General features: G+C 40.8%; 1 protein-coding gene across 1 annotated transcript; it reads left to right on the forward strand.

Annotated features, from left to right (window-relative positions):
• The first annotated feature begins 25 nt into the window (after positions 1-25).
• Positions 26-6,085, forward strand: gfi1ab (growth factor independent 1A transcription repressor b). Its single transcript, XM_069703955.1, has 7 exons — positions 26-236; positions 2,723-3,049; positions 3,673-3,861; positions 4,508-4,884; positions 5,186-5,323; positions 5,453-5,618; positions 5,776-6,085. The coding sequence occupies exons 2-7, from the start codon at positions 2,800-2,802 to the stop codon at positions 5,952-5,954; spliced, it is 1,299 nt and encodes a 432-aa protein (XP_069560056.1). The 5' UTR covers positions 26-236; positions 2,723-2,799; the 3' UTR covers positions 5,955-6,085.
• The last annotated feature ends 7,994 nt before the right edge of the window (positions 6,086-14,079 follow it).

The raw sequence follows: 14,079 nt of genomic DNA on the forward strand, positions 1-14,079 counted from the left end.
GTCTCTTTTAATGGTTGCAGCTGAACTCTAAGCGCAGTCTCCGAGACTGAAGTGTGTTCACACGTGGGCTGCTCACTCTCCAAGCTGAAGATTCTTGCAAAGATAGCTTTCAGGAAGTGATTTCTCGCGGTTTTCATAGCTGAGCCTCAGTTAATCATTTCGTGCACACACCCAAAAAAAAAAAGAATCACATTTTAAAGGAGCATCTCGCTTCGGGCACTGGAAAGATTAACCAGGTTTGTTGTTATTTTGAAATGCTGATAAAGAATAATGTTTATTAGACATTAAGTGCAATCTATTGATGGCCAAAGTTGAGTTTTTTTTATTTTTTTTATTGTAGTGACTGGTGATACTTACGGATATTTTCAACATGCATGTCCTGTCGCTGTGAAAGAGTTAGTTTATTCACATTTTATGTACTGCTTGTAAGACTAAACTACGAGAAGAGAAGAAACTTTGAAGTTATTTGTGTCGCCGCTGCGGGCGCGCCCAAATATTTTGGCACATAAACCCGATTTTGATAATTTTGGAATTAGGATGGTTTGGATTTATAATAAACATCAGTCAAATTTGACACAAAATCGTGTAAATTTTTATTTTTTTATTATTATTAAAAAAAATAATTACCCAGTATAGAAAGGGGTCGAAAACACGGGGTGTACAAATTGCATGTAGATTTTTTTTAACTGCTCATTTTCACCAGATTAAAGGTGTGACCTGAAATGTTAACTATAAAAAGAGTGCATTCAAATCAGAGACGGTGGTGCCGTGCCGTGCCGTGCCGTGCATTAATCATTTGTGGTTTTCACGAGGAGTTTTTAAGGTAAAATTTCTCCTGTGAGCAAAAAATATCTTAAATAATTCAACAGAAATTAAAGAAATCACCCAAGTGACACTGCAGAAATTAAATGTAACCTGCTTTCAAATTTTTAACTCTGCAAATCTGCAGGTAGCATAAATACATTATTGATTCGTTATTCGCTATTATTCCTGTTACTGTCCGGGTATCGGGCCTGTGTATTTAGTTCTGACGGCAGGATGCTACAGTTGGCAGCGTTAGGAAACTGTGAGCCTATCGGTCCACTGCGGGCAGCCCGTCCTGCTGCTGCTGCTGCTGCTTTTATCGGTTCAAGCTTCATATCTTTACCAAAAACGGTGTCCGGATGCCACAGCCGTGATGCTCTAATCTACACGGGACATGTGGCCGTTTGATATCCTTTTCTTAATTTACTGATAACGGTGTGCCTGCAGCTGACAGTACAAATGTATTCAAAGACATGATACTGCTTCCATGCGGACGGTGCTTCTTCTAAAACCGTGTGAGCAGTTTGAAACGGTTTCTGAAACAATCGAAGGTTTTCTATTTAATGGAATCTTTTCAGCGGTAGATGATTTGACAGATTAAGAGCTATTTCTCTCAATAAATGTGAGTGTAAAATTATTCACTCACCCCAGTCTGTGGGTACATTTTATTATAACATGTTTAAAGCAAACTAATCGCCTGATATCCACACATACTTGCAAATATTTATGATTTTATACTAATTGTGGACAATCAAAGTGCCCCCCCTCTGTCACTGTAATGTAGTTTCGGCATTGATTTATCGCACCTGCAGTGGATTAAAGGCACCAGGACGCGCGACTCTGTTTTTGTTCTGTGCGTAATGACGCTTAACAGGCGCTTAATCTGCATCCTGAGAACAGAAAACAAATTGTCTCTGCTATGTGCTTCTTCCTACAGAGAATAGTACCCAGGGTAATGTGACACTGTCCCCGGAGGGGTGAGGACGGCGAGTGTCTGTCACATAATAGCAGTCTGTGGTCTCAACTGACCACCAGACCCCCGGACTGGGGACAAAGCTTCAAAACACGGTCCTGTGTGGGGCCCCTAGCCCACAACGAGCTACAAAGGAAACTGAGGTGCATCGTAGGGGAGAATTTGTACTAAATTTCATCTAATTTTGTTCTCATGATTTAGGCGAAATTAGACCAAACACACTCCTGACAAACCTGTAGGGTTTGGTTTCAGAAGTGATCTAAAATAGGAGAACCTACTCGGTTACGAGTTTACCCAACCTATATATATATATACATATATATATATATACACACATATATATATATATATATATATATATATATATATATATATATATATATATATATATATATATATATATTTTTTTTTTATACCACAAACCTTGCTACATTTAGCTCCCAGCAGGACACCCTGGGGTGTGTCTCCACGTCCCCCCCCCCCTCCCCCTCCCCTTTCATTCAGTGAGACGCCGATAAAGTGTGTATCACTTCTACTGATTACCAAGAGACACGAGCTGCAGTCTGATCTGAGCGGGACCAGCAGCTCCAGGCGGGGGGCGAAACACTAAAAAAGAAAAGAAAAGAATACATAAAAAAAAGGTCGATTCATAAAGAGTCGCTTGGGTTAAAAGCTTCCAGTCCTATTTGGCTACGTTTTAATTTTGAATCAAAAACAGCTACAGTTATTGGCTGCTAATTCCGTGGGTGATTCTCGTAACCAAAGTAAGACGGAGGTTAAAACACTCCATCATGTTGTCAAGTAAAGTCTTGAAATGAGTGAATTTGCTCCAAACAGCCTTGACAAGAAGCCGCCCCCGCTGCACGCGGTTCCCCTACCTGTCACCGCTGACTAAAACACCGCAGGCCGATTTTTGTGTGTGTGTGTGTGTGTGTGTTTTTGCAGCGCAGTGTGCCGCCCGGACACCTGTCCGCGCGGCACCTGGCAGGCGGGACGGACGATACCGCGCATGCTCCGTGGTCATGTTGAAATCTCTTAAAACACTTGGGAGCCATATCGCCCCATCATTGGAGATCAGTTTTCCACGAGCAGCAGCGCACGGAAGGACTTCTGTCTGCAGCTGGATTATTCTCAGTGATTTGTCCGCTCTCATCTCAGAGATGCCCCGCTCCTTCCTGGTGAAGAGTAAAAAGGCTCACAGTTACCACCAGCCGAGAACTTTTGAGGATGACTACAGTAGGCTGGACACGATACTGGCATACATATGCTCGGGTACGCAAAATCATCTTTTTATTTTAAATTATATTTGTCTGTGTAAAATGCGTTTTCAAATGTTATTGCATTCCATTTGACGTTGTTAGAAGTAGCCTATTTTTCGAGGAGTAAAATACCTTTTTGATCGCAATAAAAGTCCACATTTTATAGGACAATGTGATGTTGATGGTTTAATAAATTATAAAACACTAAAGTAAACTGTAGTTACGTGATTTTGCAGTTTAAATGACTGGAAAGAGTTACAACGAGTATTTCCAGTCAATTAAACTGTAAAACTATTTGTTTAAAAAGGCCTGAAAACATTTTTCTTCAAAAATGCTTCAGCAAAGTCACACTTATAAAATGTAAATATCATTCACGTAGGGCACATTTTACTTTTAATTCCCTATTGCAACACTATTTTTTGACCATTAAATGCATTACAGATTATTAATTTTAGCGAGGTATTTTCTTTACCCTTCAGAAATTATGTACACCTAAAAATCGTTTCTTTTTTATTTTTTTTGGACAATTTAGCCAAGGTACAAAAGAGCGATCTTCAGAATCATTAGTATTGTATTTGCGTATTGCATTAGTATGATCTCCTTCAGATGCTGACTGTCAACTGTGTGTCCTCTCAGAAGCAGATAAGCTCCCAGAAGAAGACACCGACGTGTCGGTGGACAGGTACGGCCTCTCTCCAGACTCCCACCTGGGCAACGCTTCTGATTACTCCCCCAAGTCTCCGCTGAGCTGCGCCGACAGTTTGTGTGACCGCTCCCCGGACTACGAGAACTTCTGGAGACCTCCGTCGCCCTCTGCGTCGCCAGGTACAGACACATCCACCACTTTTGATCCTGTTGTGCATTTTACACACACACACACACACACACACACACACACGAAAGGTCCAAGGAAACAGTTAATGCTTCAGAAGGCCACAAGGAGGTCATGATAAAAATGTATGAAACACTAAAACATTCAAGTCTCCATGTAGATCAATAAGAGGCTTTGTCTACTTGACATATTAGGAAATACTTTTTCAGCATATTTTGGAAACCATAAATACAACACTTGCTTGGTAAATCCAAATAATTACACAAACATGGGGCCTTTAATTACTGTGTACATCTATTGTTTTTATTTTTTTATCTGATTCTACGACTTTTGTCACATTGTATCATTTCATCACCACTTCAGTCTTATAGGAGATGACTTGTTTATGTATAAAGGTGTTTTGAGGCTTGACAAATTTTAAGGGAAGTTTTCCACCATTGATTGATCATAAAGCATATCTCCTCTTTTTTCATCTGATATTCCTGCTTTCCCCAACAATCATCATCTGGGAATTCTCTGAAAGAATTTGATAGAATAGAAGAATCGCCCCCCCCCCCCCCCCCCCCCCCAGGCCCTGGAAATATTTCCCTTCAGCCATGTCACTGGTTTCATTAAAATTTGATCTGTTATCCTCTCCAGTTGATTCTGAGAAATCGCTGTCTCCAATTGTGGATGAAACGCAGCCCTTCACCGTTCCCTTTCGGCCGTACGCCTGGAGCAGCTACCCAGGGCCGGGGCTGAGGCCCCTGATGCAGCAGAGCCTCCATCCCACCATTGAGGTAGACAGATGCCCAGCAGCCATGGCTTTCTATGGTGACAGGAGCGCCCATTCGGCCCTGTATGCAGACCGGGCTCTGGGAGAGGAGACTTATGGGGAATACAGGAGACACGCTGCAGCTCTGCTCTTTTCTGAGGCAGGTCTGCACGAAAAAACCCAAGATGTGAAGGCCACGTCTGACCTGCTGTGCTCCAGTCTCATCCTTAACGGTGCTTACAAGTGTGTCAAGTGCAGTAAGGTGAGGATGAAAATGACACAACTTCAGCTTTGTAGGGATAAAAAGAAGGTTTAGGTTGCAGTCTTTAACATTTAAGGAGAACACCAATAAATTCCTGATTTGGCATAATTTGATTGACAAGCAACAGCTCAAATGGCCCTCAGCAAAAACAGACTGCTGATGCCTCACCTCTGACCTCCCAAAGGGCCACAAATTAGAGAGTCAATTAACTCCAGTCACCCAATCTAATTCATTTGTTCTGCAAAAGTTCATTGCTAAATCCAAATATTTCTTTACATTAATTTTCTGCTGTGTTCATCAGGTGTTTTCCACCCCTCACGGTTTGGAAGTCCACGTCCGCAGATCGCACAGCGGCACCAGGCCGTTTGCGTGCGAAATCTGCGGCAAAACCTTCGGACACGCTGTCAGCCTGGAACAACATAAAGCTGTGCACTCTCAGGTAGTAACCTTACACACACTCCAAACCACATCCTGCACTTCACACCTTCTTTTAAATGTGCGTTTTCTTGACGACCTGGACTTTGTCAGGGTGGTTATGCTGATTCGAAAGCCTCTGCTCACGTTTCAGGAAAGAAGTTTCGACTGCAAAATATGCGGTAAAAGTTTCAAGCGGTCGTCAACTCTGTCGACTCACTTGCTAATTCACTCCGACACGAGGCCGTACCCCTGCCAGTACTGCGGTAAAAGGTTCCACCAGAAGTCAGACATGAAGAAACACACCTTCATCCACACAGGCAAGTGGGAAAAAAGGCAGAAAAACATCAATGGTACAAGTTAAATTATCGTTGCTCCTCTGCGTCACCTGTGCGTAAAAGTCCGAATTTTCTCTCATACAGAATTTATTTCATGTGCAGTAATGAAAAAAAAAAATATCCACAATTTATTTTTCAGGTGAGAAGCCGCACAAATGCCAGGTGTGTGGGAAAGCGTTCAGTCAGAGCTCCAACCTCATCACACACAGCAGGAAACACACCGGATATAAACCTTTCGGCTGTGACCTCTGCGGGAAAGGATTCCAGAGAAAGGTGGATCTGAGGAGACACAAAGAGACGCAGCACGGACTGAAATGAAGCAGAATTAATAACTGAACAATTACTCATCTGTAATCTGACTTCAGAGTTTTGAAGTGATCATTCTTGAAACAAGTGAGAAAAATATGACGAATACGAGAGGCATCTGCGTCCTCCTGATCTGCGTCCTCCCGATCTGCGTCCTCCTGATCTGCGTCCTCCCGATCTGCGTCCTCCCGATCTGCGTCCTCCCGATCTGCGTCCTCCCGATCTGCGTCCTCCTGATCTGCGCTCCTGATCTGCGTCCTCCCGATCGTCCCAATGTGGAACGCTTCCTGGATCACAGTCCACTCTGATCCACTTTTACTTTTGTAAAATTGAAAATATATCTAACAACGGCAGATTTATTTTATTATGGAAAAAGTATACATTTTACGGATGCGACTTAAACACATTTTTTGCAGTGTGAGGACACCAACAGCACGAATTCCACCGCTTTAGATTGTTAGAAGCCCAGAAAACCAGAGATAAGCTGTGAACGGAAATGCAAGTCCGATATAATGAAGCACGGCAAAAATACATTTGTGATTGTCTTAAACCCAAAATATTTGTACTTGCATTTCAAAAGCCAGATAGACAATAACGCCACTAAGAAATGGCTGAAAAATCTGCGCTTCTCCAAAGAACGAAGATGTTTTGTTTTCAGGTGGCAGCGGATCACAGCAGCCTCCAACACTGTGGGGTTTAAGAAGCAGGTGTTCTGAATCTCTCACGAAGCTATTCTTTTTCCATTTTGCACATTTCATCATTTTGTCGTTTACAAAATAAATGGAACTTTTTTCATTGTATTTGTGTTTCTGGTGGATTTTATTTGAATTGAAAATACAATAAATATCTAAAAGTTAACTGATCTTTGGTGACTTTTTTCCCAAAAGAAATCTACAAATAATAATAAATAACGAATGATCGATATGTAGCCTGCATTTAAAAGTGTCTCCCGATGATTTAAGTCATGTTTCATCATCCAAATATACAGCAAAAATCTGCCTATTTTGACTATTATTGTTAATAATGATAATATTAACGTAAGCCGAGTAGTGGTAGATTTAATGTCATTGTTATCATCGGTTATTTCTCCTGGGCAGTCAATTATTGCTTCGATACTCCGCCAAAAACAAGACTAGAATCGGATAAGATCTTCGGTTTTCAGTGTTAACGAAGCTTCATTAAAGCGCCCGACCCGCACGCAACTAAAAAGGGCGATTAACCATCCTGCTGCTGTGATTGTGACTGCCCGGAGGCGGCTGTTTGTTTTGACCACTGCACTCATATGTTTGGACCTTAAACAATCTGAGCAGATTTAACCGTTAACCAAATACCTTTTACCCCCATGGCTGTTATTTGCGGAAAAGAAAACGAGTTTTGGCAGAAAAAGGCTTTCACATGTGGCAGCTGTGATCCTGCGACAGATCGGTGCTGAGATGCAACATTTAACTTTCTGAATTACTCAGTAAATGATAAGAAGAAATGATTTAATCTGACATTATCCCCAACTCAGTAGCATTAAAAAAAAATATCACAGCATATTCATATTAGATGTTTCCACTCTATAGAAATAATACTTTAATAATGTAGATATAACTGCCTAGGTGAGTGTAGTCTGCATCTACAGAACAAAACAACTCTCTTATAAATGACCTGATTCTTTCACTTTTGTCCTTCCAACTCCAACAAAAGGAGAAGGGGAGGGTGGGGGGGCAATCACTTTGTGTCTTCCCTCAACATTGATTGAAATCACTGACTCACAAGGATTTTCTATGCCTCACTCCCCCCAAAATCGTACAACATCCAGGCCTGCGAAAATACTGAATATTTTAAACCCCAAGATGAACAGACTACAAGAGAACAGGAAAAAGGCATGCTCATTTAAAGCAGGCCTTACTGGAGCTGTGCACCTTGGTGCTGTACGTCACACAGAATGACTCGCATCACTTTAAAGGGGAATAAACGTGGAGCAGCAACCCCACAGTCCGAATTTAAATCTAGTTTTAATTTTTAAGAAAAATACTTAAGTATGGGTCATTTTAAGGGAATTACAAAGTGTCAGACTACTGAGACTGATGCTGCAGTGCCGATGGCACACTCTCTGTTCAGACTGAATGATGTTGAATCTGGTCTCAGGGGAATTTCTTCCTGTTGAAATGAAGCTGAGTTTCCAATTAAGTACCTTTAATACTCTGAGGCAGCCTCAAGTCAGCAGCCCGATGATGAGCAGGTGACTTCAGCTGAACTGCTGACATCAAACTCCTCCCATAACTTTGTCTACGCAGCTGAACGGTGGTTTGCTGTTTACAAAGTGAATCATTTGTGACTGATTTTTTTTTAATCTCACAAGGAACGGAATGATTTCCACTGAGAGGAGCTCCTTCAATCTCAGAAACAAGCTTTTCATACAAAAAAAAATCTTCTAACGAGCCATTAGGCTGACCAGATTTCCTCCAAGGGCACGGGTGGATTTTTTTAAAGCATTACCCCACTGCCCCGAGGCATATCAAATATGAATAGAATATGGCTCGATCAATTCGAGTGGGCGAGTAATCAGAGCATTGCAGTCTGAGGCTCAAATCTAGGCCTGCATCCATGGCCCATAAGTGCACACGGTCGGGAAACACACACAAGCACATACAGCATGCAGAAGTATGACTGGATTCATTTTTCCTGACAGACACAGTTGTGCAATTAGAAAGTTCAGGGTCTGGGTTTGGTGGTTTTGGATGATCTATTATTAATTGAAAATTAAACATGAATAATAAAAGAGAGATTTTAGAGGCACACTTATGAGTTTGATGTCGATTTGTTTTTCTCCATCAAAATGAGCTGCATGAAATGCAAACTGGATTCAAACAAAGATATTTAGTATGAGGTTTACTGCCAGATCCTTGTGACGAGGCAGATTGTTTTTAATAAGTGAATGTAGACATAGCTCTATAAAGTCTATTAAAATTTCTTTCTAAAGACCTAAAACTCTTGAAAAAAAAATTAACACATTTTCACACAGGTCAGCAAGCTGCAACGGCTTTTAAACCAGACTCCATCTCCTGATTTACAACTCTGATACGTGGCTTGACACAAAGGAAAGAATGATCACGTGCAGTTACCTCATAGATTAAAAAAGTAAAGATCAAGATAACACCAGCATCAATATCTGGAACACATCTGCATGGTGTTGTGCTTTTCATGAGAAGACAGAGAGAGCAAATGTGATTATTTCCCTGAGGGTGCGCAAACCTGTTGTGTATACTATAATAACAATGTGGTATTTGCTCTCATGCTGTGGTCAGCAGATTTCACACAGGTCTGACGAGTTACAAAGCGAGATACCTGATAGAGAAGCAGGAGAAAAAGCAGTGATTAAAATGTTTGGATGCACTGGAAATGTCGGGAAGTTCTCAGCGGATGAAACGATTTGAAACTAAAGTGCTTTCTTCTGTTTACACTTTTAATTTTTAGGAAAGTTCGTGCATCACAGAGACTTTTCCTCCTCACCTGTCTCCTCCCCGGTGGTTGACACGCCAGCCAAGCTGCGACAGACGAAGAGAGCCGAGGGCTCATATAGGACACAGCTCTTTTGTTGCACAGGCTTATTCATTATTCACCTGATCTGAAAAACAGACTGCAAACCAACTGCACAGCTGTCATCGAGCAACAAGGCATAGACACAAATTATTCATGACTGTGCAAAGAAAAGGCAGCAGAATGAGAGGAAAATAATAACAAGAGACATCAGCTAGGCAGCTGACAGGCCGAACACGTGTGGGGAGAGCTGCCCTCTTCCTCCCGGAGCTGCACCACCAGACCACCGCGTCTACTCACCATGAAGAGTTTTAAACTGTGGCACTGAACACAAAGACATCTTTGGTTATGGTTTTCTTATTTTTTTTAAAGGGAGTTTTACACCACAATACAGTTTTTAAAAAATGATCACAAGTTGCTCTACAGCATCCTTGTGAAGGTCCCAGCCCCCATGAATGTGAGTGCTGACGACTCACATCTAGATTTCCGATGATATGCTGAAGTCAAATCTTATTGTATATTTCTAATCAGGTACTACTGCAGGACTCCTATTGTGCAACATTTAATCTAATTTAATGTAATTACTCCAGTCATGTTCTCATCAATTTAGAAACAAAGCAAATATTTGACTTCAATTTAGATTTGAAGATACCGAAACAAACATATTCCTTCTTTTTTTTAATTGTCTTAACCACTGCAATGCACATCTCACCTGCCTGAGACAGACTACAGGTTGTACAAAACTACTCACACATATGATCATATAATAGCTGTTTCAGCTTATCTTCACATGGTTAACTGTTTGTTTTATAAATATATAGCTAATAATAACATTACTATAATATTATATATTTAATAGCTCAATCATCAGGGAACACCCTTAAAATCACTGCTCAAATCCCACTTTGATCCCGTCAATCCAGCTTCCTTTTATGTTACCCATTGTATTAATTTTTGGATAAATTGAGTTACTACTTTTACTACCACCACTGCTAAAACAATATTAGTGATGTAAATTAATCATCTTATGATACAGTATTTTTACAAATTGATTTTATGCCCAACGATTCATGCAGGCGAATGCAGGTGTGTGTGCGTGTGTGTGTGGAGGCGGTTGGAGGGTGTGGACAGTGTTGTTGTTTTCAGGCCAGTTAATAATGGCTTGTCCCAAGGTGTTTGCACACACACACACACACACACACACACACACACACACACACACACACACACACACACACACACACACACACACACACACACACACACACACACACACACACACACATGGAGACATCAGAAAATGATGGAGGCCAAATGAGAGCCGACTTTTTTTTCTGCGGCCGCCTTGAAAGCTTTCCATTAGCCGGACTCTGTTGTAGGGTCGGGGGCCCTGAACAGCGTGACTCCATTGGGGGGGGGGGGAAGCAAGCTGGAATGGGAACCCACAGGTTTGATGAAAGGGCAAGAGGATTGGCAAAGCTGTCTGCTCATTTAAAGACATGTTTATCCGGTTCATTTAGCATTACATATCACTAGACTCTTCAGATGTGAGCTGTCACTCAGGAACAAAAAAGCTGCTCTGCTGCCACTCAGGCACAAGCCCCCTCCTCTCGGAGCAGTTTCACACATCTGATTTTATATTCTGTACCTGTAACAAAAATAACTGTATCTGCTGCGACACCATGCTTTTACCTTGTAGGCCTGGTTTTGTCTTTTATCTGAAGCCCCGTCTAATAACATATGAATGCTAAAGGTGACATTAAAAGGATTCAGTCTGGTTAAAAGGCTTGATAACAAATGGTGCAACCTTTTATAGATGATATTCATGTTCACTGAAAAAGGTTCAACATGGTTAAGAATGTGAGATGATATGAAGTGCAGGATGTAAAGCTGAGATACAAGCACAAATCCTTCCATGCTACACAATTTAGGTGAAAATAACACAATGCTTTTAATTCTGCAGTAAAATACTCCGAGGTCTGCAAAATTAAACTCAACACTTTTTTTTATACTGATGGAAATGCATTTCACACACTAACCTGTCAAATACCTAGAAATTCTAGCTCTGACTTTTACTCTTGTTTTCTTGATTTTTGATCTGAGAGGCTTCAATTAAAAGCATGATATTTCCATTTTAGACTACATTACAGTTAAGAAAACTACAAACTCTGGCGTTCGGAAAATTTATTAGACATTTGATTCATTTGACATCTTTTGAATTCTTTAGATTTTTGGACATGTTCATTTAAATCAGAGGAAATAAATAGAGAAGAATTATTGTTCTATTGATACTGAAAGTACCTAATGAGTATCTGCACATATATTAAAACACATGTTTCTAAGCCCTAATATTTCAAAGCGCTCTGAATATAGAGCTCAACAGTGGTGTTTGTGTCAAATATGTGAATGCCTGAATAAAAAGTTCCCCTTTCAGAGGCACACGTCAGGGTCTGGGATGCATTAGATGGATTGTTGTAGTGAACATGCTGAATGTGGGAAAGATAAACAGGTGTAAAGACCTGTGAGACTTTGATAAAGGGCACATTATTATAGTCAGACCACTCAGTTGAAGCATTTCTGAAACAGCAAGGCGTTGCGGGGTGCTTGCTGTCAGCAGCGAAGGGCCAAACCATGCACCAGTGACAGAGTGTGAGGGTGTGCTCGTACAGGTCTAAGCTCTAACTCTTAACTTACAGGAATTAATGGATCTGCTGCTAACATCTAGTCACCAGATAGCACAGGTACCTTCAGAGGTTCTGTAGAGTCCACGTCATAGCAGGCATGTACAACATGGCAGGGGCGGTCACATGTTCTGGCCTCATACACCTGTATCTGGAGGGTTGGACTTTTGGTGAGACACAATACTTTGTGACAAAAGCTGCTGCACCAATTAGAGAAAAAGGAAGATTTCCAGCAAGGGTTTGAAAGGCACAAGTCCTCTGACGGATTCAAGACAACTCTCATGTGGAGTCCATTTGAATCGATCATTAAAAGGCTAAAAAAGTAAAATGTGGAAGAGCTGCAAATGTGAATGGAACTGGCTGTACTCAAAAAAATGCACATGGCTGTCTTAAAAACAACATTAGTATCCTGGAATGGAGTCTCATTGTTATCTGTGAATGAACTTAAAAAAGGCTTCTCACTTAAGATCCCCATGTAACCTGAAAGAGACTGAACAGTTTTGGAAAGAAGAATTAGAACAAATTTAGAAAAACTTGAAAAATTTAGAGTTTATTCAAACAAGTCAAGGCTGTAATTGCTGTCAAAGGTGCATCTATTGCACTGACTTGGAGACTGTGAATACTTATGAAAACATGTATTTTGAATTACGATTAATGCAAATCGTTGCAGGCACCTTTTTTAACTTGTTAATTGTTAATCCATTATCAAAAAGCCTCATTAAATCTGTGATGCAAAACAATTGAACATGAAAACCTCCAAATTATTGAGTGAATACCATTGTAGGGATTATTTAAACAAACCACAAACCTCTATTGTGAAGCCAAAGATGTTTATTTGGTCGTAAGATATGTTTTAATTCAGAAAACTTCCGTTCCACTGTCAAAATGACACAAAAACCTTCTTTCATCTTATATTATATTATCTATGAAAACAGAATATGATTTGTGAGCGAGCATGGCAGCACAAGCTGTTACTCTGTGATACAGTCATCCCCTTAACTAGGCCTGATTGTAGCTATGAATCTTTCTAAAAAATTCACGAGATCCATTTCACAAATGACCAAGCCAAGCATGTGCCTGCATCTAAATAGCAATGAGCAAGGCGAGGAAAATCTATAAGAGGAAGCCGCAGCCAGAGGAAGGAGTACAAAATGACAAAGATTTATTCTCAGCCATGATCAAATATTTATGCTGAGGCATTCAAGTAAAGTTACTTTTTGTGTTCTGATTTAATGAATGATTTGAGCAGTGGCAGTGCTGGGAGGCACAGATGTTGGGTTTGCTGAAGCCTGCACTAATGCCCATTCAGGGGTCTGTGTGGTCATGTGTCAGACTGCAGCAGGATCAAAGCGGGAGTAACGCCATTGTGGGGATCACAGCATAGAGGAGTAGGATGGTAAGTACTTCCACGGGCCCCGAGGTCTGTAGTGGGCCACGTCAGGGGAAGATGAATATATATATATATATATATATATATATATAATAATATAATGTCTTTTTTGAAAAATCTTGCAGGAGTGAATGTGTTGTAAGAAGCATTCTTAATGTTTTTCAACCTTGAACTAACGCTTCATTTATCAAAAGGAAATCATTGGCCCACACACCTTAAAGCACAATGTCATATCTCTAGTTGTTTTTAATCACATACCAGGATTTTCCAATCACTCCATTAAAGACAAGCCATTTCACAATGGGGCTGCTGCGTATGGTGGGATTGATCCAAAACGACAAAGCCACAGTGAAAGGAAATGGATCCCAGTAGTGCAGTGACTCTCCCGTTCTCCCTCTGGCATCCTCTGAAACATTAATGACTCCAAGCTGAATCTGATCTGGTCTTCTTTACTCACTGTTTTTATCTTTACCCAGGAATATCTTCCCACGAATAATATTCACTTAACCTCATCTGAGATAAATCGAAAAGAACCACCAAT

Source organism: Brachyistius frenatus, unplaced genomic scaffold (assembly GCF_029030835.1).
Source record: "Brachyistius frenatus isolate BFR_SWC_R1_liver_20210118 unplaced genomic scaffold, ASM2903083v1 Contig_49, whole genome shotgun sequence".
NCBI lineage: Eukaryota > Metazoa > Chordata > Actinopteri > Embiotocidae > Brachyistius > Brachyistius frenatus.

Excerpts from the sequence above, each read along its gene's own strand:
- gfi1ab (XM_069703955.1), top strand. The coding sequence starts at position 2,800 with ATGTTGAAATCTCTTAAAACACTTGGGAGCCATATCGCCCCATCATTG. Across the intron at positions 3,862-4,507 it reads GTCGCCCTCTGCGTCGCCAG|TTGATTCTGAGAAATCGCTG; the intron begins GTACAGACACAT and ends TATCCTCTCCAG. Across the intron at positions 5,324-5,452 it reads ATAAAGCTGTGCACTCTCAG|GAAAGAAGTTTCGACTGCAA; the intron begins GTAGTAACCTTA and ends CTCACGTTTCAG.